This window comes from Dromiciops gliroides, chromosome 4, assembly GCF_019393635.1.
Source record: "Dromiciops gliroides isolate mDroGli1 chromosome 4, mDroGli1.pri, whole genome shotgun sequence".
Lineage (NCBI taxonomy): Eukaryota > Metazoa > Chordata > Mammalia > Microbiotheria > Microbiotheriidae > Dromiciops > Dromiciops gliroides.
In genome coordinates, this window is record NC_057864.1 from 22,105,342 (window position 1) to 22,129,687 (window position 24,346).

Below are 24,346 nucleotides of genomic sequence, written 5' to 3' on the forward strand. Positions count from 1 at the left end.
TGTCCCCATTTTGCAGGTGAGGAAACTGAAGTAGACAGAGGTGAAGTGACTTGCCCAGGGTCCCACAGCTAATAAGTGTCTGAGGTAGGATTTGAAGTTCTGACTCCAGTTCCAGTACCACGTCCATTGCTCCATCTAGCTGCCATGACACAGTGGTCAGAGCACTAGACCTGGAGTCAGGGAGACCTGAGTCCATATCCAGCCTCAAATGTTTTCTAGCTGTGTCACCTTGGCCAAGTCATTTCACCTCCATCTGCCTCAGTTTCCTCAAATGTAAAATGAGGATAATAGCACCTCCCTCCCTCCTGGGGCTGTCATGAAGATCAAAGGAGATCAAAATTGTAAAGCATTTTGAAAACCTTAAGGTGCTTTATAACTACTCTCCACTATTATGATTAATATTATAGGACATTCTGATCAAGTCAATTCAACCAGCATTTATTAAGTAGGGAAGAGGGAAGGGAACAAACATTTATTTGGTGTCTTCTACATACAGGGTACTGGGCTAAAGCACTTTACAGATATCATGCCACACATTGTGATAAACCCTCAAGATAGGAAGGAGAAATCCAAACAAGCCTTGTCTCATATTGAAAGCTGGAAAGGCCCTTCTAGGTCACCTTGTCCAAAATCTCATTTTACAGATGAGAAAACTGAGGCCCGAGGAGATACTGTGATGACTAAAATATGTACAGGGAATAAGTGGGATAGTCAGAATTTGAACCCAGGTCCTGTGACTCCAAGATGAGCCTGTTTTCCACTGCAGTATGTTACAATAGGAAAGAGAAAATTAGGAGTAAGCTGATAATCTGATAAGGAAGGGCAGAGTTAGTCTTTGGCATATTTCAGTACATCCAAGTAAAATTGTCAAGATGTCATTGCAAGTCTACAGAGACCCCATTAAGATGTCAAAATGAGGGGGAAGGCATTAAGGGATGTAACCAAAAGCTTAGGTGGAATGAAATTTTGTCACTGTTGATTTAAAAACTTTGTGACATGATGTCTACACTGAGCCAAATACAGGAATCCATCCCCATCACAGAACCAGCAAAGCTGGGAGCCAATGACTACTTGGGGAGTCGCTGACATCACCAACTGAGCCCCCCCCACACAAATGCCCAGCCTTCTCCTGGTAGACACAAGCAATGAAGATCACGGGATGAAACTGGGGCTTCCCACCTCTGTCTCTTAGAATCCCTGGAGCCCCAAGACTCGGCTCAGACCTCACCTCCTTCAGGAGGCCTTTCCTAGGGCCCATGGCTCCTCAGACCTTCTGTCCACTCACTAATGGGCTCCCTTCACCCTCTTCCCTGAGACCTAGCCCTGGGCTTCGAGGCTTCCTCCCAGAATCTCCAAATGAAGAAGGGAGCCCAGGCCAATGACTGGCCATAGCCTTTCCTTCCAGGCCATGCAGTTGACTCATCTCTAGTCTCCTGTGCCCAGTATCTTCCTTCTCCACCTTTTCAGCTCCCTTTTATGTTTTGTCTGTTCTCATTAGAATGTAAACTTCTCTGGTCCTGGATTCAGGAGGACCTGAGTTCAAATCCAGACCAGACACTTGAGTCTTCCTAGCTGTGTGACTTTAAGCAAGTCACTTAACCCTTATTGCCCTGCAAAAAAAAAAAAAAAAAAAGAATGTAAGCTTCTAGCAGGCAGAGACTGACTTTCTTTCAGTGTGTATTTTATTGCCAACTCAGCACAGTGCTAGGCACATAGTGTTTAATGAATGCCTGTTGACTGACTGAAGACTATGTGTCTACTAACACTTCTTATCCAGGCACAGGTAGTCACTAAAGTCTCTTCCAAGGTGGAAATTCTGTGAGTTTTATTCATATCAGCATTTTTATACTGGATGATAAAAGGTTAAAAGATTACTGGGGAAAAGAGATGGGCCCTGATGTGAAAGAAGGAAATAGTGGAAGGGACACTTCCTCAGGGGCATTCAGGTGGCATAAGGACTGTGTTCTGGGGGAATGACATTCAGGGACATAGTAGGTCCTTCATTGAATACCTACTATGTGCAAGAAAACAGAGCTTGGAATAATGGATAGAGCCAACCTTTGAGTCAGAAAGACCCAGGTTCAGGTCCAACCACTGATGTTAGCATGTTGGTTGTGAGATCCTGAAGAAATCATTTAATTTTTAGGGCCCCAGGCAACATGCTAAGTCAATCCATCCCAGCTGCCACCTCCCCTGAGAGTGTGATGGACATAATCCAGGACCCTGAGCCAAGAGCCCTAGGAAGGGCAGTGTCCTCTGGCAGATGGTCTTCCTTCCAACCTAGGTTCAAATTTGGGGGAGGAGCCCTTGTGGACAAAGGGCACCTACTACCAACCACTGAACAAGCACCACTGATGGCTAAGTCCAAGACCCCACCTTCCCACCCCAACAGCCTGCTCCCAGACTAGGTCTTCTGCCAAAGTCCACCTGCATGTGGCCCCTGGCCACTGAGGACCCAACAAAGGCCTGGACTCTGCCAAGTGGTTCAGAATCACAGGCAGATCTAATTTTAGGAGCAGACATGACATTAAAAAAGAAATTTCATCATCTGATCAACTGAAGTGCCCTATATACCATGGGCCTTTGCATCTGACCCCCAGTTAAAGCCTCCTAGGTGTGACCTCACCTCAATTATTATGGGAGCTCCTTGAGGGCAAGAACAGTAGTCCTCTTTTCTATTTGTATCTAAATGCTTATCATAGTGCTATCATTCATTCATCCTTCCATTCATTAACTCATACATTCATTCCTGACCATCAAAGAAATCACAGGTTATTACCACCACCACCACCACTACCACTATCACTACCACCACCATTACTTCTACTACTACTACTACTACTACTACTACTACTACTACTACTACTACTACTACTACAACTACTACTACTCACCATCACCATCAACAATAATAGTACTTCCCTCCTGGACCTGTTGTGAGGGTCCAATAAGATATTGTTTCTAAAGTAATTGACAATATAGAAATGCCCATTATTGTTATATTTGTTGTCTGAGTGAACCTCAGTTTTCCCATCAGTAAAAAGGGCATGAGAATGCCTCCCCCACCTTCCTCATAGGTTTGGATTGAGGGTCAGAGAGTGGGAGGGAGTGACCCATGAGCCACTCATTTACTAAGAACCTACCTTAAAGTTCAGAATTGTTCCCATTACCCATCATGCTAACAGGTTTTTTTATTATACTTTACTTTATTGGACATCCTATCACCACTAAGTATAGTTCAGTAGCAGAGATTTTTCAAAGAACGCAAATGTCCTGATCACTTAAGAAAGTGTCTCCCCCATCCAATGGCTAAGATACACATCCCACTGTTACCACCTACTTCCTACTAAGCAGAAGGGGAATGGGGGAGCCCATTCCCAGGAAAGCATCTAAACATTTGCACAATTAAGTTGTAAAGATGACATGAAGTAGGGGGCAGCTAGGTGGCACAGTGGATAAAACACCAGCCTTGGATTCAGGAGGACCTGAGATAAAAACCGGCCTCAGACACTTGATACTTACTAGCTGTGTGACCCTGGGCAAGTCACTTAACCCCCATCCTCCCCCTCCAAAAAAAAAGATGACTCAAAGGATTTGATGGATACAAATCTGTAGGCATGCTTACTTACTTCTTTGTCAAGCTAAGTTTTCACAAAGCATTTGCTCCCCAAAGCAAGAGAAAGAGCTTGGATGAATATAGCTACAATCCTCAAGCACAATCTTATCGCCCCCATCCCCACCTTCCATAGCCAACCTTCAACAGCAGTGAACCTGAAAGAAAAATCAATATTCTCTCCCTTCCCTTCCCCATGTGGGAATCTCGGTATAACTCCAAAAGACAGCCAAGTCACAGCAACAAGCATTTATTAATCACCTACAGTGTGCCAGGCACCAGGGTGCCAAACACTCAGGATACAAAGAGGGGTAAAAACCAATCCCTGTCCTCAAGGAGTCTATTGGGGAAGTCAATAGCAGCTGAACCTAGAATCAGGAATACTTGGGTTTAAATCTTGCCCCTAATACTTAGCCGTGTGGCCCTGGACATGTCTCTAACATCTCTCAGTCAATAGTCTAACGTGTCTCCTAGATGCCACATTCTAAGATCTAACATTCTCTGTCCTTGAGTCTGATTCTGGGTGTCTAGGAGAAGACCCCTGATTGCTATAAGCATGTCAGCCACTGAAAAGAGCCACATCTATTGGTCCACAATCCCACTGCTTCCACTGATCATTTTCTCCCATTAAAGATGGCAGAAAGGATCAGCCATGCCGCCCTCCAGGCCAGTTCTAGCCCCACGCTTCCACACTAAGCCTGGCTGAGTTCTTTTTCTCCCTGACAAAGGGACTGCTGATTATCTCCCGAAGCACTGTGCAAAGTCTTTAATTGGTTCTCCTTTTGCCTGGACTTAAGATTCGCCTCTTCACCGGGTCTGTCTTGTTTGATAAGTTCATCAAATATTGAGACTCTTTGTTCATTTTCAAAAGGGATTACAATAATAAGCTTTTATAATTAAGTGTATCTCAGCAAAGGTTTTCCCTTACCACACTTTCCCTGGCCTTCATCTTCTAATTATTAGTGATGAATTTTCTGATTTTTTTTTCTAAAGTGTATTTGCTTTAAATACAAGTTGCAAATTAAATGTTGTAGAAAATGGGCTCCTTTTTTCATTGAATTGTTGCTAAAAGGAAATATCTCTTACTATAAAATATAAAAGCTATAATGATATTAGAGTTAAAATTTGTACGTGTGTCTGCACATAAGTGGTATGCAATGGACATGAAAATGAAGACTCTTGGTCTAATCTCTGCCCTACACTCAAAAGGCAGATAGGTATTCCAATGAGTAGTGTTAGAAGCAGTCAAGAAGGTCTGAATTCAAATCCTGATTTAGATCCTTACTAATTGCGTGACCCTGGGCAAGTCACTTAATTGCTATCCACCTCAGTTTCCTCATCTGTAAAATGAGGATACTATTAGCACTTATCTCCCAAAGTTATTGTGAGGATCAAATGAAGTAATTTTTGTAAAGTGTTTTGCAAAACTTACTATTTACTAGCCATATGACTCCAGGCAAGTCACCTCAATAAGCCTCAGTTTCCTCACTTGTCAAATAAGGATAATAACAGCACAGAGTTGTTGTGAGGCTCAAAGGAGATCATTTGTGTACTTTGCAAAATGCAAGCTATTGCATAATTGTGGGCTAAAAACCAAAATGGATTATCCACAGGGTCCAAGGTTTAGAGCTAAATGGCACCTCAAAGTCCAGCCAATCCAATTTGCAGAGTAGCAAACTGAGGCATAGAAAGTTAACTTACTTCCCCAAGGTAACATAGGTAGTGTCAGAGGCAAAATTTTCATGACCCTTCATCAGGCTGCTTGCCCTCCTCTGAATGTATAACGTTACAGTCGAAGTATCTCCAATGTTTCACATAGGCTTGGTAAGTAAGGAAGTAAATACTTAATAAATGATTGATTAATATTCTCCAGCTGATTAATTTCCCTTCTGAAAAGAAGCGCCCTAAATGGAGCACAATATTTCAGATGTAATCTGACCAGACAGTTTAGAGTAGGGGTTCTTTACCATTTTTGCACCATAGAACCCTGTGAAAGTCTGGTGTGACCCATGGATCCCTTCTCAGAATGATGTTTTGAAATTATTGAAAGAAAAATTAAATTTCATTTAGAGATTAATGAAAACAAAGCTGTCATTTTCCCCTTCTACCTTCATGGACTCCATGAAATCTCTCCATGAGCCCCCGGGGGTCCAGGTTAAGAACCTCTGGTACAGCAGTTCTATCATGGCACTAATCCAGGGCATTATGAGCTCTTAATTCAACCCAAGATCACATTAGCAGGGGAAGAATCAATTCATACAAATCAAAATATTGTCTCCACTCAGGACACCTTTGTCAGAAAAAGCAGCTTCTAAAATGGAACACTAGGGATAATTTAAACAAGAACTCCTTTTCTGTCCTACATTATATGAACCTCATGGTCACAACATGTGGAATCCACTCTTCTTCTCTGGTCCAAAGAGAAGATCATTCTATATGGAGTATTGGGGAGAAGTTAAGTTCACTTACCTCCTGAACTGATCCTGGGCTGCTGAGAGGTGCTGGCCTGACATCAGGCAAAGGAGGAGGAAAGGCAAAGCCACTATTCCATTTAGGAGCCATGGCGCCATTGCTCTGAAGTAGGAAAGTGGAAGAGATTAAACAGGTATATCTTTTGCACTAGTATTGAGGTTTATTTATCTTTTAGGAAAATCATTCTACAGGATCTACCCTTGAAAAGTTTCCCCTAAATAGAGAGTTACCAGAAGACATTGGCTTGGCCTCTCAAAGTTAATCATTGATGGAAAAATTGATTTGTTAGGTACCCCCAGCTCACCAAAGGCTCCTGTCCTTCTGGCCTTTGGGAAAGCAGTGAGTGGCATAACCATTGAGCAACAGGGCATTTTAAACCAACTTTAGCTTCCAAAGATATGGTGTTATCTCAACACATGAGGGCAAAAGTCTAAACAAGAGCAAGTCCAAAAACACTGTCTGCTCTGTCTCTCTATCTTCTGTCTTTCACTTTGTCTCTGTCTCTTGGTCTTTGTCTCTCTCAGATGTCTGTCTGTCTCTATCCATCTCTTAGATCAATATAGATCTGCATTAAGACAAGATAGCACTGGCTTTAGACACAAGACTTGTTCCTTCTGGGTGTTACTGCTCTTCCCGTTGCCTGCAATCACTTTGTATTTACTGTCTACATATGTGGAGGAGCAGTGTTGCATAATGGTTAGAGAGCTTGCCTCTCTGGGTTTAAATCCCAAGGTCACTGTGTGACCTTGAACAAGTCACTTAATCTAACAATGTTCTAGAAAACTCTCTAAAGACATAAATTGCAGTGAAGTTTCTTACTTGAGTTGGTAGAGGCAGTTTATTCACATATACACACAATCAATGAAGAGGACTTTATTAAGAGTTTAGGGTGTGGGGCAGCTAGGTGGTACAGTAGATAAAGCACTGACTTTCAGGATTCAGGAGGACCTGAGTTCATTGACACTTACTGGCTGTGTGACCTTGGGCAAGTCACTTAACCCTCATTGTCTCACAATTTTTTTTTAAAAGAGTTTAGGGTGTACCAGACTCTGAGCTAAGTCACACTGGGGACAAAAATAAATGCAAAAACATGAACACTGCCTTCAAGAAGCTCACATTTCAATGGAATAACCAATGTGCAAAACAAAATCAAAACCAAACAGAAAATAAGCCACAACTCCAGTTCCTTTGCATTCTCATATGTGTGTGCACGCGTGCTGTCATCCTTGATAGATTGAAAGCTCGTTAAGGAAAGAGATGGTTTTTCTGTCGTCCAGGCCTAGCACAGTGTTTGCCATAGAAGCAACTTGTTGAATTAATTGAAACTGTCCAGATGAAAAGCAGAAAAAATGTACCTATGATGAATTCTGGAAAGTTCTGAATAAGCACCTGGACTTTCAAAGTGATTCACTAAAGAGTATCCATCAGACAATCAGACTTTGAGTTAGATCAGTTATATGGGTCCAGATTTTGCAAACCTCAGGTCAATGAGCTGCAGAGGGAAGAGGGTTGGATTTGGGGTCATTTGGGAAAATTCCTTCTCCTATCCAGGCCTTGGCTGCTGCTTCAGTTACCTGAGGGCATCATTAGACTGTGTGATAACGAAGGCTCCATTCCTCTATAAATCTTGTGATCCTATATCTGGATTAGGGAGCTCCACACATGATGCATAGCCCCTTACTCCTTGGGGCTGATTCATGGAGCCATGCAGTTGTCCTTAGGAATACAGAGATTCCTTGGGGTAGAAGAGTCAAGCAACAATGTAATGTTCAATCACAAACATCACAGAAACATAGAACCTTAGAATGGGAGAGTTGGAAGGGTTGTCATCAGGCCCCTAGTCCCACCCATACACAAAGGAATCTCTACTAGAGTACACCTGACAAGTGGCTTTCTGGGCCCTAGTTGAAGACCTCCAAGTTGGGATGGAGGCAGGGATTGAACAGAAGATTCACCACTTCCAAAGGCAGCTTTCTGCAATTTGGGAAAGCTCTAACTTAGGAATTTTTTTTTCTTACATCAATACTTCTACAACTTCTACCCATTGTTCCCTCTCTGGGAACAAGCAAAACTAATTTAATGACCTCCTCCACATGCAGTCCTTCAAATACTTGAACACAGCCATAATGTCCCTACTGAGTCTTTTTTCCCTAGACTAATTAATCATAAATAGCACCTTGTAGGCTATAAATTCAAAGCTTTTCATAATCCTGGTTGTCTTCTTCTGGATACTCTCCAGGTTATCAATGTCCTTCTTAAACCATGGTGCCCATAGTTGAATACAACTCTCCACATGAGGTTTGACAAGGACAGAAAACAGTGGGATTCTTCCTGTTCCCACAAGCTATGCCCCAAGATTGCATTAGCCTTTTTGATGGCCAGTCACACTATTGACTCACTTTTGGTTCCTGATGCTCCCATTCAGAGTATTAGCTATGTCTTCCAGTGTGGTATCATCTGCAAATCTGATGAGCCCAACATCAATACCTTTTACCAGATCACTTATAAAAACAGGTGCTCAGGGACTGGTCCATGTCCAGATTGCTGGGGTATTCCACCAAAGACTTCCTGCCATGTTGACATTAAGTCATTAACACTAACTCATTGAGTCCAGCCATCTAGCCAGTTTCTCAATCCATCCAGCTGGATTATCACCTGATCCATATCTCTATATTCTCCACAAGAATAGTATGAGATATGGTCAGACACTTTGCTAACAATCTAGGTAAACTATAGCCACAGCCTTCCTTTTATCTACTCATTTTAGTCATCCTGTCAAGGAAGGAGATTAGGTTAGTTTGGCACGATTCATTCTTGATGAAACCATGTTGGCTCATATATCACTACTCAATATGGAGAGTGATGGAATTTCATACAATACAAAGGAATCATTTGGAAGCTAGTTTATAGTATATTTGATTTTTAGTGCCTAAATCTGAAGAGCATGAGGTAGTAAGCACCTTGGGAGAAAAGACTGGAGTGTTCTTCATCTTCATAGCCTCAGAACCAAGGACAGTGCACTGCACATGGTAGGTGTCTAAGAAATGCTTGCTGAATTCCTTGAATCACAGAATTGGAAGAGATCTCCATGAGCATTTAGTTCAACCAAGCTGACAAAGAATCCACACTATAGTTTACCTTATAAGTGGCTATCTAGTCTTTGCTTGAAGACCTCCTGGATGGGGAGAGGGAATCCCACACCTCTCATGACAAGTCATTCCACTTTAGAGCTGCTCTCACTGATCTCCTTGACTCTGAGTCTAAATAAGCCTCTATGGAGCTGCCTCCCCACCCCCTCCCACAGCAAGTGCCAGAGGTAAGGCCTAAATCCAGATTAGATGGGGGACAGGGGCAGACGTGAAGGCTGGGCATAGACACAGACATGAGAGGGTGAGTGATAGGCAGGAGCCAGGGACAGACAGGTGGTACCCTGGCACAGACAGACAGAAGACAGACATGTGGACTAATGGACAGAACAGGGAAAAGGCCTCCTCTCTCAGCACCAGAGGTCTCAAAGAAAGCCCCCCACCCTCACCCCCCCATCAGCTCTGGGCTTCTGTTCTGCTTTTACTTGGAAGGGTTTGGAGGGGCTTTCAAGGAAGGCCATGGAGTGCTGAGCCAAGAGGAGGGATCAGAGAGAGAAAGTATAGTACTGCACATAGGTGTGGGGGGGCGGGGGGGTGGGGAAGGAGGATGAACGAACTCTTTGGAGTGAATTTTTCAGAAATCTTTAAGTATAGTCAAATTTGCATAGAGTGGATTTACATAAAGTAAGAACTGTCTGTATTAAGCTCTTACTCTATCCCATGACCTTTATTAAGATCTAGGGGTAAGGGACAGCTAAGTGGTGCAGTGGATAAAGCACCTGCCCTAGATTCGAGAGGACCTGAGTTCAAATCCAGCCTCAGATACTTGACACTTACTAGCTGTGTGACCCTAGGCAAGATATTTAACCCTCATTGCCCAGCCAAAACAAAACTCTAGGGGTCAAATATAAGCAAAAAGAAAGATGATACCTGCCCCCAAGAAACTTATGTTTTGGGGCACCTAGATGGTGCAGTGGATAAAGCACTGGCCCTGGAGTCAGGAGTACCTGAGTTCAAATCCGGCCTCAGACACTTGACACTTACTAGCTATGTGACCCTGGGTGAGTCACTTAACACCAATTACCTCACAAAAAAAGAAGCTTATATTTTAATGTGGGAAGATAACCCAGCAAAGGGAGCTGAAAAGTGGGCAAGGAAGGGAAGCACCTTCTTCTGAAGGAACATGGAGAGTTAGAAGCACAGCAAGGAAGGAAATGAAATGTGGCCAGTCTGCAGAGGACCTCCAAATGGAGGCCACCAAAGGAATTCACTAGTGGAAGAGGGGGACCAGCATGGCAGAGTAGTGTTCCAAAGAGATGAATAAGCACCTAAGTCATAGAATGCAAGTCTAAAGGGAAGCAGAAACACAGCTAAGAAGGGAAGTGAAGAAGAAAGGTCACTTATGCAAACATATCCTAACATTTTAAGGGCTTTGAATTCTACCAACACATGTATTTAAGATCATACAAAATACAGGAATAGAGAACCACACCTTCACTTTCTTTGATGTATCGATATAAAAATATATCAAATGAATAAAAGGGAATTTTGAAGTGGAAGCACTAATGTGGGGCTTCTAAGAGGTGGTAAAGTGGAAGAACTTTCCAAGCACAAGGGACCCACTGGGCAAAGGCAAGGAATAGGAGACAGGATGCCATGTGTGAGGAACAGCATGGAGGAAAACTTGGCTACACCATAGAGCTCATGAAGGAAAGGAGGAAACAGACACTCATTAAGCACCCAACATGTACCAGGCACTGTGTTAAGCAGTGATTCCAGGTCCATCACTCTATCCACTGAGCTATCTAACTACCTCTAGGCAAGGAGAGTAATATATCATAAAGTGGCAAGATGGGTTGGAGCCAGATTGTGAAGGGCTCTAAACAGGGAACTCTCTATTTGGTTTTAGAGGTAATTATGAGTCCCTAGCATTGTTGGGCAAGTGGGGGAGGGGGGGACTTGTTCAGAGCTATGCTTTAGGAGAATCACTTTGTCAGCTGAGTGGAAGGATAGGTGGGAGAGTGGAGAGGCTGGAGGCAACTGAAAGACTGTCACAATCATCTAAGGGAAAGATGATAAGGCTTTGTCCTAAAGTCATGGTCATTTGAGTAGAGAAGAGGGACATATACAAGAAAGGCTGGAAAAGGAGAAGTAGTGACACTGACCAAATGGTTGGCCATGTTGTTTGCCCTTTGTTCTCAAAGAGAACCATGATATCAGGAAGGTGATGTCAATGGCTTACAAGTGAATTGGATTTAAATGAGACCGGGCTGTGCAAAGTCATCAGCCTCACCCTCGTCTGCCATGTGAGATGAGGTAGAATGAGGAGCCAAAGATGACACTGAGGTTGTGAACTGGGGATCCATTGAGTAGGTGAGTGACACAGTCAGTCCTCAGATTTAGGAATATCCCCTTAGCAGCTCCCAGAAGATATGGAAGGTAAATTATTGTGTTCGAGAATGGGAAGCATAGTATGGAAATTGGGCAGGAAAAAATAAACACATTTCACATGAAATGTATGATATGTGGAAGGTGATCTTTAGAGAGATAAATGGCATGCCTAAGGCCACATGGCCCCTAAGTAACAGAGGTGGGCTTGGAACCTAGATCTCTTGACCTCCTTCCCTCAGCACCACACTGCCTTGGTGGACACATCAGTACTGAGTATTCAGAGGTGAATGTCAAACACTACAAAAATCCCCCTTGAGTCCATGGATTTGGCATTCATCTGCAGGACTCTGTTAGAGATAGATTGAGGCAAAGAGCAGAGTGGCAGAAGAAAAGGCAATCCATTCGGAAAAGGTATCACTTGCTGCACTAATAGTTGCTGGTGTCCAATTCCCAGCAGGCATGAGTTATTGCCTAGCACATTCCACATGTCATGTTTGCCTGCAGTCACGCTATCATCAATATCTGTACTGGGGGCTTGATAAAGGGTCTGAAGGAGCCTCAGGGTGAGACCTACTGCCTTACCTAAGACCAAGGAGTTCTTGGAAAATAGTAGGTGCTTACTGAATGCATGTTGTTTGATTGATTGATTGATTTACTGAAGGGTTCAATGAACACTTAAAAAAACATCTGCATGAAAGCTGAGACATCTTGGCAGGGTGGGTAGAGAGCCCATGTTGGACCCTGGGTTCAAATTGGGCTTTGTGTATTCTGACTGTGTGACCTTCGGCAATGCATTTACATATTCAGTGCCTCAGACAATTTCCTAAAATTCTAAGTTGCAATTGAACAGCATTGGCAGAGGGAGTTTTCTTAATCGAAGGACCCTATACCAGTGCAATAGCAAGTCTAATTCCAAAAACAAAACAAAACAAAAAACCCCTGTTTTTGTTAGCTGTCCCAGTTTTTGATACCCCCCACACACATACACACGCACGCACACAAATTGCTGCTATCAATATTTTAAAATCTCTGAGGAATCATTTTATTAAATGGTTTCCTTGCTGAATTGCCTAATAGCAGAACCTCTGGGTCAAAATGTAGAGGTCTTTTACTCGCTTTATTTGCATAATTCCAAATTTATTTCCAAAATGGTTTTACTAATTCATAGTTCCACCAACAATGCACTAGTGTGCCTATGTTCCAATAATCCTGTCAGCATTCGATATTATCATCTTATGCTATCTCTGCCAATTTGCTCAGCTCTGACTCTTAAGCTCTACAGGCCTCTCACTGTGACTCAGTTTCCTCATCTGCATGGACCTTGACCATGCAAGACACCTACAGGAGCACAGATATATCAAATGATCTTCTGATCGTGCTTCTGAAAAGTAAGCAGTCACACAATTTAAACCCAAGGCAAATAAGAATGAAAACCCCGGACAACCACAGCAGAGCTGCTATAAACTTCTCTATGACATACTTGCTGGCTACTTCTGACTTTTTTCATGCATGGGCTATGGTGGTTGCAGAGGATAGGCTTCTTTGACCAGGGTACATCAATATTTGAGGCAATGCAAAAGTGATATAAATACCTATTCCTTCTCTAAAAAGCTATAATGGAACCCATGACATCCATCTCCTGTAAACAGCCCCAACCGAACTCTTCCACTATGATGTTCATTGTTAACAACAGGTAAGATTGACCCTGCCCCTGGACACAGAACAGAGTTAATCTTTATGGAAATGCTTCCCTACCTTGAGCTAGGAAATTTCTCAGAGCTAAGGCAGTATGAACCATGGGTAAAAAAAAAAATAAACTCAACATATATAACCATTGTAATACTCTAATTCTGGACATGCTTTCCCCTGAGATATTCAGTGCCGACAGTCCATAATTAGACTTAGTACATTTCTCCTGAAGTCTTTCTGTGCAGAGCTAAAAACAGAGAGGGATTAGCACACAGTAAACAAATGTGGTCAGTCACATTCCTAGCTGGTCTCGGTTCCAGCTGAATGGATTCTAGTGACTCTTGGGTGAATTTTAATGTCTTGCTATAGCTGCCTAGGAAAAAAAAAATATGCCTGCCTTCACTTTCCTGACATCAACCTGGATTTTATTACTTTTCAAAAGCATTTCAGCATTAATGCCAAACACTGAACGGCCTTTCACATGGGAGAAAGAATTCAACCATCCATCCATCCTTCCATCTGTCTTTCCATCCATTCATTCATATCCTAAGTAAGCTCTCCCAAATGCAAGAACTAATAATACCTTGCCCACTTTAGAACAAAGAACTGTAATGGATCTTAAAACATAGAATGTCAGAGCTGGGAGGTATCTTAGAACATGGAATATCAGGAGTGGAATGTACTTTGGAGCATTGACTCTAAGCTCTGGGAGAGACCCTAGAACACAGGATTTCTCACCAGCCTTAATTCATTCTGGGCAGTAGTGTTCCTGAAATGATTCTTAGAGGATGGTGCCACACTTTTGAATTCAACTTAGACTACCTTCTATTGCTGTCCTTTTAGCTAAGTTCATTGATCCCACATTTCTTTGATGAAATATTTTCTACCACTTCTCTTTCCTTTTGGAGACAGCTAAGTGGTGCAGTAGATAGAGCATCGGGTCTAGAGTCAAGAAGACAAGTCCAAATCCAGCGTCAGACCTGAGCACATACCTTAACTTCTATCTTCCTCAGTCTCTTCATCTGTGAAATGGGGTAATAACAGCACCTGACCTTCCAAGCTTTTTGTGAGCATCAAATGAAATCACATTTGTAAAGCACTTGGTACAGTTCCTAGCACATAGTAGGCATTATATAAACATTTATTCCTTCCCCTTTCCCTTTGTAATTCTTGGTTGATAATGTGTTGCAACTTATACACCTCCACCATGAGCCTCCCCACTGACTTTTGGGTACCATCCTCAAATTTTTGTCTTTGAAAATTGTGGCATTTCATAGCTCAGAGCCTTAGGGAAACACCCAAAGACTGCTGTTGTTTAAAAGATGAGTCTCTGTTTCAGGGAGAAAGTTGGAATGATGTATAGATACTGTGTAATTTCCCAGAAGCAAGAAAGCCTGGCCCCTCCTTGGCTCTGTTTTGAGCCCCACTCTTGTCTGTGTAGCATCTACCCAAGGCATCTACACTGATGTACAGAACACTAAAGTCCCAATGACCTCATGCTGCTCTTCCCTCCCCATTCTCCAGCCAACCTTTTTCCTCCTTCTCCGCGTGATGGCACTTTTTGAGGGCCTATATCATTACCAACAGTCAACAATCTCTTTGAGATTGTCTATACTCTCCCCATCCACCAGATCATTCTGAAACTCTCTGCTTTACCTTAGGAATTACTAGACTTGGAGTCAGTGGCCCTGGGTTTGAATCCTGACTCAAACACTGAAAATCTGTTTTTTAACTAGGCAAATAACTTCTCTGAGCGTCCATTGCCCAGTATGCAAAATGAAGGGATTGGACTAGATCATAAAATCTCCAAATTGGATGGGACCTCTGAAATCATAAAGTCAGTCAGTAAATAAACATTTATTAAGTGCCTACTATGTGCCAATCACTGAGCTATCAAAAACTCAATTTAATTCAATAAGTATTTATTAAGTGTCTACTATGTGCTGGGCACTGTGCTAAACACAACTTAACTTAATTCAATAAACATTTATGAAGGACCTACTGTGTCAGGCAATGTACTAAGCACAACTCAGCTCATTCTCTAACGTTCTGTAATAGGTGGTCTAGCATCAGCTTGAAGATTATTAGTGAGCATAAACCCAAGACCTCCCAAGACAGCCTATTTCTCTGCTGGATAGCTAGAATTGTCAAGAGCTTTTCATTATATCACTCCTATGTCTACCTCTGCAACTTCCAGTTCCTGCTGGAATGCCTTCATTGACAAGGAATCACTGTCTATCAATATATGCCAAGAAGGAGACCCTACTGAGGGTCACTTTTTGGCCAACTTCTCCTTTCACCTTCTTTATTGGAAAAAAAAAAAGGTTTATCAATGTAATTTTCACATTATCACTTCCCAAAGATTCTCTCTACCCCAGTGAGACCCTCTCTCATAAGAGTAATATAGCTAAGCAAAACAAATGAGCAAATCAGCCGTATTTGTTCTCAACCCCACCACCTACTAAAGTATGTGGCCTTAGGCAAATCATTTAAGCTTTCTCATATCCGTTTCTTCATCTGCAAAATGGAAGGTTTGATGATCTCTGCATTTCTTTAAACTTTAAATCCATGGTCCTAAGATGATGTATATGCCTTATTCTGAATACTTTACAACACCTCCTCCTACTGATGTTCAGTATATTTGTAGACATGGACGACCCCGGGGAAAAGTTTTGTTGTGACTTTTTTAATGATGCCAATTCAGTGAATGCCTCTACTTTAGCTACTTGTGTCTTCTGACAGAGCACCAGGCCTGGAGTCAGAAAAATCTAAGTTCAAAACCAGCTTCTGATACTAGCTATATGACCTTGTGTAAGTCACTTAACATCTGTTTGCCTCAGTTTCCTCATTTGTAAACTAGAGATGGCATTACTTACCTCCCAGAGTTGTTGTGAGGCTCAAACAAGATATTTGTAATGCAGTTAGCACAGTGCCTGACACATAATAGGAGCTTAATAAATACTGGTTTCCCTCCCCCTTTCTTCCTTCCTCCCTCCTTCCTTCCTTTTTTTCATTCCCTCACTCCCTCCTTCCTTTCTTCTGTCCTTCCCTCCCTCCTTCCTCCTTCCCTTCCTTCCTTCCCTCCCTCTTTCCTTCTTCCCCCTTTCCTTCCTTCCATCCTCCCTTCCTTCCCTTCCTTCTTCCTTCCCTCTCTCTCCTTCTTTCCTTCATTCTTTTATTCCCTCTCTCCCTTTCTTTCCTTTCTTCCTTTCTCCTTCCTTTCCTTCCTTCCCTCGTTCCCTTCCTCTTTCTCTTCCTTCCTTCCCTCCCTCTTTCCTTCTTTCCCCTTTCCTTCCTTCCTTCCTTTCCTCCCTTCCTTCTTTCCTTTATTTCCTTCCTTCCTTCCTTTATTTCCTTCCTTCCTTACCTCCTTCTTTCCTTCCTTCTTTTATTCCCCCCTCTCTTTTATTCCTTTCTTCCTTTCTCCTTCTCTTGTTCCTTCCTCCTTCCTTCCATATGTTTTCCTCCTGGTTCTGTTTATTTCACTCTCCATCCATTCATCCAAATCTCCCCTTATTTCTCTGAGTTCTCATTCCTCTTATCTATTGTTTCTTGCAGAACAATAATAGTCCATTTCTTTCATATACTATATTTTTTCAGTCATTTCCCAATTGATGTATGTCTACTTTTCTCCCAATTTTTTGCCCCTACCAAAACTGCTGCTAAAATAGCCTTGTATAGAAGGAACCTTTCCCTCCGTCTTTGTTGTCCTTGGTGCAGATAACCAGTGATGGCACTGCAGGATCGGGGTAGCCCACGTTTGCTTTTTCCCCCATACAAGGAATGATTTATTCCTTTTTCTCCCATCGCACTCCTCGCTCCCCTCCCCCATCCTCATCAGCCTCATGCCTTTGGGAGGACGCCCCCCTTAGCATCTGCCTGAGTCCTTCCTGGCCTGGAAAGCCAACTTCAGCTGTGCTCCATGAATTCCCCCCACCTCCCCCCATCTGCAGACTGGGTGCAGCCCCACTGGGAAGGAACTTCACTACCTCACTGTCTACAGCCAGGATGGATTCCTCTTGTTCTTACAGGCTGATTCATTTCTCAGTCAATCAGGCTGGGTTAGAATAGACAAGACTAGACTGCATCCCCCTTCCTTCTCCCCTAGCCAATGACCCCTTGGGCCTCACTGGAGCTGCTTTTCCTCTAGGCGGCAGGAACAGAGAAATCTCCCCACATCCCTCCCCCACACAACCTCCGTGGGTGTCCCAGGTGTCACTGGGTGACTGTTTCATATTTGCTTTCCATCTGAGGATTGAAGGTGTGGAGAGGACTTGACAAGCTACCTGGGCTAGACATGGAAGGTCGAGGCACTCTGCGTTCCCCCCCCCTTTTAGTTTTCAAAGGAGAATAGCTTTCTTTGTGAAGTGAGCTCCCGAGGAAGTCTCCACTCAGGAAAATGCTTTCTAGCCTCCCGCCTCCCCGGGGAGAGTTGTTCGCTTCTGATTTCACCACCAACTTATTCTTTTCAAATCGGAACCTCGCAATGGATTATTCGGCCCGCGGCAGCCACAGAGGTGGGATTGGCTACCCACGAGCCTCCGGGATAGGGTCATCATCCAGGGAAGCCGTCCTGACCATTGGGCCCAATGGCATTTGGGGGAGCTGACAATTTCCCTCTTCAGCTTGTCAAGTCACATAAACCTTTTCATCACACTAAACTGTCTAAAGCAGAAAGAATATAGCCCCTGCCTGCCCCATCCCCCGCCCTAAGTCACCAGGGAGCCAGAGGGCTGATGCAGTTGTCAAAACAGGCTGCTGGTTGCACTGATCTAAGAAAGGACATCTGAGAGAGCGGCTTTCAGGCAGTGAGAGGTATGGGGTAGAATGGGCATGTTAGTTGGCCCACAGTGTGAATAGAGTACACAATGAACCAGCAGGGCTCGCCTGATTATTGAAGCAGCAGTGGCCCTGACCACCATGCTTCACTGCCCTGGGAACCATGTTAGGATCCCTAATGGAGAGAAACGATGAATGTCCCAGGGAGCTTAGCAGAAGATACCCACAGGAATCCACAGGATGAACTCACTGTCCTAGGGATTTGACCCTGGTCCTGGGGCAGGCTCACATGGACCACAGGGTCAGGATTTTCAGGAAGAAGGGGTCCAAGAAGTCCCCTGGGCCAAGCCTTCCTCCTTTCACCTGATAAAAACTGGAGGTAGTGAAGGGACTTGGCAGAGATTGTATAGAACAGAAGCAGAATTTGAACCCTAGTCCTCTGGATCCAAACCCACTTCTCCTTTTACTGCGCCACACTGCTTCTTAAACCAGGAAGTCATAGGTTCATATATCACAAATCTAAAGCCAGAAGGAACATCAAAGGCCATCTAGTCCAATCTCCACCTTTTAAAGAGGAGGGAACTGAGTCCAATGAAGGGAAAGTGACTCACCCAAGGTCACTTAGGTTGTAAGTGAAAGAGGCAGGATTCAAATTTAGGTCCCTGACTCCAAATTTAATTAGCTCACTCCACTACACCACACTACCTAGCCTCTCTAACCATTATTGGATTTAAAAAGACAATTAAAGGGAGAGCAGGTCCAAGTTACCAGTCTGCAATGAAATGTGTAATTCCATTACACGGTACACATGGGAGCAGAGGTATTGGAGGGATGAAGACATTTAGGGCATCCCTCTAGAGGCAACAGAGTCCATGGGTTGGGGGAGCAGAGTAGGTCTGAGCTTGGAGGAGGTCCTCACACCTGTGGAGGGCTTCAAGGAAAGGCAGAGTGATGACAGTCACCCAGGGAGGGTGGGTGCCCTAGGACTAAGCCCATGTGACCTTCTGCTAGTTATGCTCCTGCCAGCAGCCAAGCCAAGAAGAGAGTAGTTAGGACTGTTAAGACCTTGAGGAAGCCAATCAACCTCCAGGGCTCTGGGGTCCCCCTATGTTGAGATAAGGAAGCCGGACTGAATGGCTCCAGGGGCCCCTCCCTGCTCTGACATTATGGCATTGTGATCCTGAAGATCTCACTGGTAAAATCTTTAGTGCAAACGAACCAAAGATTTGCTTTAACAACCATGGTGTAAACAGATACTCAATTAAGAAATTTGTTAACCAGGCTTTTCAGACCTGGTTCTGAGCAAAGCCTTTAGCTATGCTATGTGGAGTGAGTCTATATGGACTGTTCCCAAGCCACAGGGGAAAATGTGTCATCCCTTTACAGCTACATTTCATTCAACAAGCATTTATTAAAAGCTGACTGTGTGCCAAGATGGTAGGAATCTAAAGGAAAAAGGGAGACACCTTACAGACTTACCTCCCCCTCAGTGTCCTGGTTTATCTCCTTACACAAGATATTGAGTGAGCTGGTCAGCCAGCCTACTAGCATTGGTTTTTAGTAAGTAACAGCTGGTTAGGGGTCTTTTCAATAAATGGAGAGTCTGCATGCAGCCTCATCTTGGCTTCCTCTGGCTGAGTGTCCAGGGATGCCAGGAAAAGGGTGAGGTTCAGATTCAGAGAATCTGCTTTCAAGTCATCTTTGTGACCCCGGACATGATGCTTCCTCTCTATGGGCCTTGGTTTCTTTGTGTGTAAAATGAGGTGGTTGGGCTACATGGATCCTAGAAATTCCCTCCCATGATCCCTTGTGAGGGTCAAAAGTCTATTGTCATTTTCTATTAGAACACAGACTCCCTGAGGGCAGGCACCACTTCATTTTGGTATTTGTATCCCTAGCACTGAGCACAATATCTTGCCCATAATCCTTATTTAATATCTGTTTATTGAATGGGCTTAAGAGGCATCCTGGGAAAGTAGATGGAGAGCTGACCTCAGAGACCAAAAGGCTTGGATTGAGTTCCCATCCCTGACACCTATCGACTGTGACCCTGAGCAAGTCACTTACCCTCTCAGTGTTTGGGGCTATTAGTCTCAGAGAAGGTGCTGCTCTGCATTGGTAAATGGATTTTCCTTCCCTGGGAGGTCCAAATATCAATGCAATCACAACTTTATTCCCTGCCCCTATATAAATATGAGTTATTATTGTTATAATTATCTCAGGGCTGCCCATATGACACTTAAGCTGTCCATCTGTTGTCTTGTTCTTGCTCCACAACTGACCCACCTCATTTTGCCGTTGTACACAGCCTAAATAACACCTTATGGGATGTCGTACCTGCTGATAACAAGGCATCGTGGGTACTGTGGTGTAACATGCTCACATCCATGCCCCTTGCCAGGGCCCACACCTGCCACTGGAATTCGGCTGAGATCAGGATATTCCATGATCCCCGGCCATATGGCATAGCTGGGAGAAGAGCAATGTTGACAATGGGCGTTTGCAACAACAACCAGCTTGGGATCGCTGAAAGTTCTGCAGTTTTCTGTATGTTTTCTGTCTTGCTCTCTTCCTCCTATTCAATTATCGGCTGCACTCATCATCCATTCACAGTATGGGCCAATGGGTGCCAAAAGATGCCCTAATGTGCCAGTCTGCCCACACAGGCTTGTGCCCAGGGCAAAAATACAAGTTCCTTGTCACTTTTCTTTGTGCTAAACAACAACCTTATACCTATAGGGAACTGGTGACTTCATTGTACAGGTGGCACATTGAACTCCTGGGTGAGGAAGAAAAATGAACTTCTAAATGGTTCACAGGTTCAGAATCTGTAGAAATTCAGGCACAAGTTACACTGTCTCTGGACAGAGACGGGTGGAGGCAAAAGCTTTTTTCCTAACAAATTGTCAGTATGAGGAAGATTTGTGGACAGAGAAGCAAGAGAAAAAAACCCTTGGGTCCTAGAGTTAGAGCTAAAAATGACCTCAGAGGCTAAATAACTAAATAGTCATTTAACACCTCAGGAAACTCGGGGCCAACAAGGCAAAGCAACCTAAAGAGCCAAGCCGAGATTCAAACCCAGGTCATCTGATTCCCAAAGCCACATACTTCCCACCATGCTGTGCTGCCCCTTATAAGAGGCTGTGAGCACTTATCTGCCCCTGTGTGCCATTAGTGTCCATTCAGAAAGGACACTGGCCCAGGGCCCAGAGGGGCAGAGGGAGGTCAGAAGGTGGAATTCTCTCCCTGGCTCTTCCAGCATGGGTGTGGTCATCGGTTTCTGCTCAGAGCCTCAGTTTCCTGGTTTACAAAATGACTGGGGAGGAGGGTGTTATGGATCATGTCTCAAGTCCCTTGCAGCACAGTCATTCCATGAGCATATTAAAGCAGGATCCAGCCAGACCTCTATTTGGCAACCTCGTTAGCTGTTAGGCTATATTAATGAATGGAGTGTAATTGAAAATAATAAAACCACATTTCTTTTTTCCCAAAACAAAATCTATAATTCTGACTTTTCATCAATTCAGCTAGGCCTTGGCCTGATTATTCTGCCTTAGCTCAGTTGGACAGAGGCTGATCAAAGAAGAATCTGCCTTGGTTTAGTGCTCTGCTCCCCCCTTTCCTCCATCCAATCACCCCCCAAAGACCATTAAGCTCGCACTGCCTTCAGGGCAAATCTCTGATGTCCAATGGGACCAGGGATCAGGCCCTCAGATTGGGGCTTTCAAACAATTGTTTTACCATGCACCCCTTCCACAGCTCACATTTTCTGCCCATAGAGCCATTTTGATAAAGAGTGAGGGTCTCTAAGCCAGGATATATTACTCTTGAAATCATAGGAAGTGTTGATAATTGCCTCTTATTGGAACTACAAATAATTTATAAGTTGCTCCTATAAAATGAGAGAGACAGAGATGGAGAGGGAGGGAGGGGTGGAGAAAATGGGGGGGGGGGGAGATGGAGAGAAGGAGGAAGGGGAATAGAGGGGAAAGAGGGAAGGAGAAAAAGAGAAAAGAGAGGAGAGAGGAAGAGAGAGAAAGAGAAAGGGAAAGAAATGGAGAAAGCCCAAGAAGGAATGAGACAGAGAAAGGAGGAGAGGGAGGGAGAGGGAAGAAAGGATAAAGAGAAAGGGAAGAAGAGAGAGATGGAGGAAGAGAGAGGGTGAGGGAGGGAAGGAATAAAAAGGGAGACAGAGATAGGGAGAGAAAGAAAGGGAGAAGATGGAAGAGGGAGATGGAGAGAGAAAGGAGAAGGGGGAGAGAAAGAAGAGAGAGAGCTGTACTGTACTGTAATTGTTGACTGGAAAGCTTGGCCTCATCCCTTCCTAGATCAGTTTGGCAGGTCAGGGATGAGACAAGTGCTCCCCCTGGTGGCCTCTGATCAAGACTACAGGCTCCCTGCCCCTACCGGTGTGGATGGCATTTCAATAATTCCTTCTCCCCTAAGTACACAGGGAAATTTGATTTATTCCTAGAAGTCATTTCGACATGACAGAGTGCTTCTCCCGAGAAAGTCCAGCCGCTTAACTGGTAAGTAAATGCTCAACCTTTCCTATATCCCTGATATACGTTAATAGGATGTGAAAGCTTCTAACATCAAGTCCCTTCTCCAACAACACAGGGATTGTGCAAGCTTCCACGGGCGCTCAGGCACACAGGAAAACAGGAACAAATTGGCCTCTCCTGTAAGCAGGATGTCTGCTTGCTGGAAGAAGGAAACCTAATGGGTTTCAGTCAGGGGGTTGGGGGCTACACCATTAAGAAAGCTGGATTTAGAGTCAGGATTTGGGTTTAAATGTTGGCTCTGTCATTTATTAACTAAGAGACCCTGGGCAAGTCACTTCAACCTCTTTGCACTGAGGTTCCTTTGCTTGCAAAATATCAATAGATGCAGAAAAAGCTTTTCATAAAATAGAACAACTATTTCTATTTTTAAAAACTTTAATGAGAAAACAGGAAAAATGGACCTTTTCTTAAAATGATAAATAGTCTATATTTAAAACCAAAAAACTTCCATTATTTGCCATGGAGATAAGCTAGAATCCTTATCAATGATATCAGGAGTAAAATGAGTATGTCCCTTGGCACCAGTTTTCTTGGACAAAGTCTAGAAATGGTGGCTAGAGTAACAAGACAAGAAAAGAAATTGAAAGAACAACAATTCTATGTAAAGAAGAAACAAAGTCTATGATTCTGTGACCTTTGTGATCTTGGGCAAGTTACTTAATATCTCTGAGCCTCAGTTTCTTCATTTATAAAATGAAAGGGTTGGCCAAGATGGTCTCTGGTGCCTTCTAGCTCGAAACATATGTTCCCATAATCAGATGCTCTATATCTCTGAGGAATAACACAAAGAGAGTTGGTTTCAAAGTCAGGAAAGACTGGCTTGGATTCCCACTTCTGACACAAGTTGAGTGACCTTGGGCAAGTCATTGACATCTAGGAACTTGAGTTTCCATATGTATAAAATAGATATCTCTGAAGGACTTATGAAAAATGCAATCCACCTCCAGAGAAAGAACTGATGGTATCTGAATACATATTGAAGCATAATTTTTGTTAGTTCCTTTTTCTAAAGATTTCTGTCTTTTCTTTCACAACCTGACTAATGTGGAAATATTTTGCATGACTACACATGTATAACTTATATTGAATTGCTTGAGTGGGGAGGGAGGGAGGAAGATTTGGAACACAACGTTTTAAAAATTGATGTTGAAATTTGTTTTTACATGTAATTTGGGAAAAAATAAAATTCTAAATAAATGGGGGAAAATAAAATAGATATCCCAATATGTATAATGCTTAGCTCACAGTGTTTCTGTGAGGATCATGTGAGATAACCTTTATGAAACATTGAGAGGCAGCATGAAATAGTGAATGCTGTAGTGGACTTCTGACACTTCTCACTGCAGAAACTTAAGAGCTTTGGGAACCTCTGAACCAAGGCATTTATTTAGTTTCTCTGAACCTCAGGTTTTTATCTGTAAAATGCAAGAAAAATGGCACTTGCCCTGCAAGATTGTTGAGAGGGTAAAATAAGAAAATGTACTTCACACAAACTTAAATTGCTACAGAAATATCACTTAGTTTTCGTATTACAAATTTATTTTATTTTCAATTCATGGAACAAAACAAGCATTTCCATAACACAGTACAATAAAAAAGATGATTGCACATGAAACCACAAATGTATGGTGTACAACTTGCTATTTCCTCCAAATATACAACAAAGTCACCATGTAAATTTATTTTTTTCCCTTTTTTTTCTTCCCTCCCTATTACCCTAGAGATGACTACCATTACACACAAATAGGCAT

At 43.3% G+C, this 24,346-nt stretch overlaps 1 protein-coding gene across 4 annotated transcripts in view; it reads right to left on the bottom strand.

The window, feature by feature from the left end:
• Window positions 1–6,408, bottom strand: part of C8A (complement C8 alpha chain) — a 106,263-nt gene extending 99,855 nt beyond the window's left edge. The window contains exons 1-2 of one of the 4 annotated variants that reach the window (XM_044005271.1): window positions 6,390–6,408; window positions 6,083–6,187 (exon numbers count right to left, since the gene is read on the bottom strand). In XM_044005271.1, the coding sequence (XP_043861206.1) occupies window positions 6,083–6,183 (101 nt within the window). In that variant the 5' untranslated portion in view covers window positions 6,184–6,187; window positions 6,390–6,408. The other 3 variants (XM_044005273.1, XM_044005272.1, XM_044005275.1) reach the window with 3 other exon arrangements.
• Window positions 6,409–24,346: the final 17,938 nt, after the last annotated feature.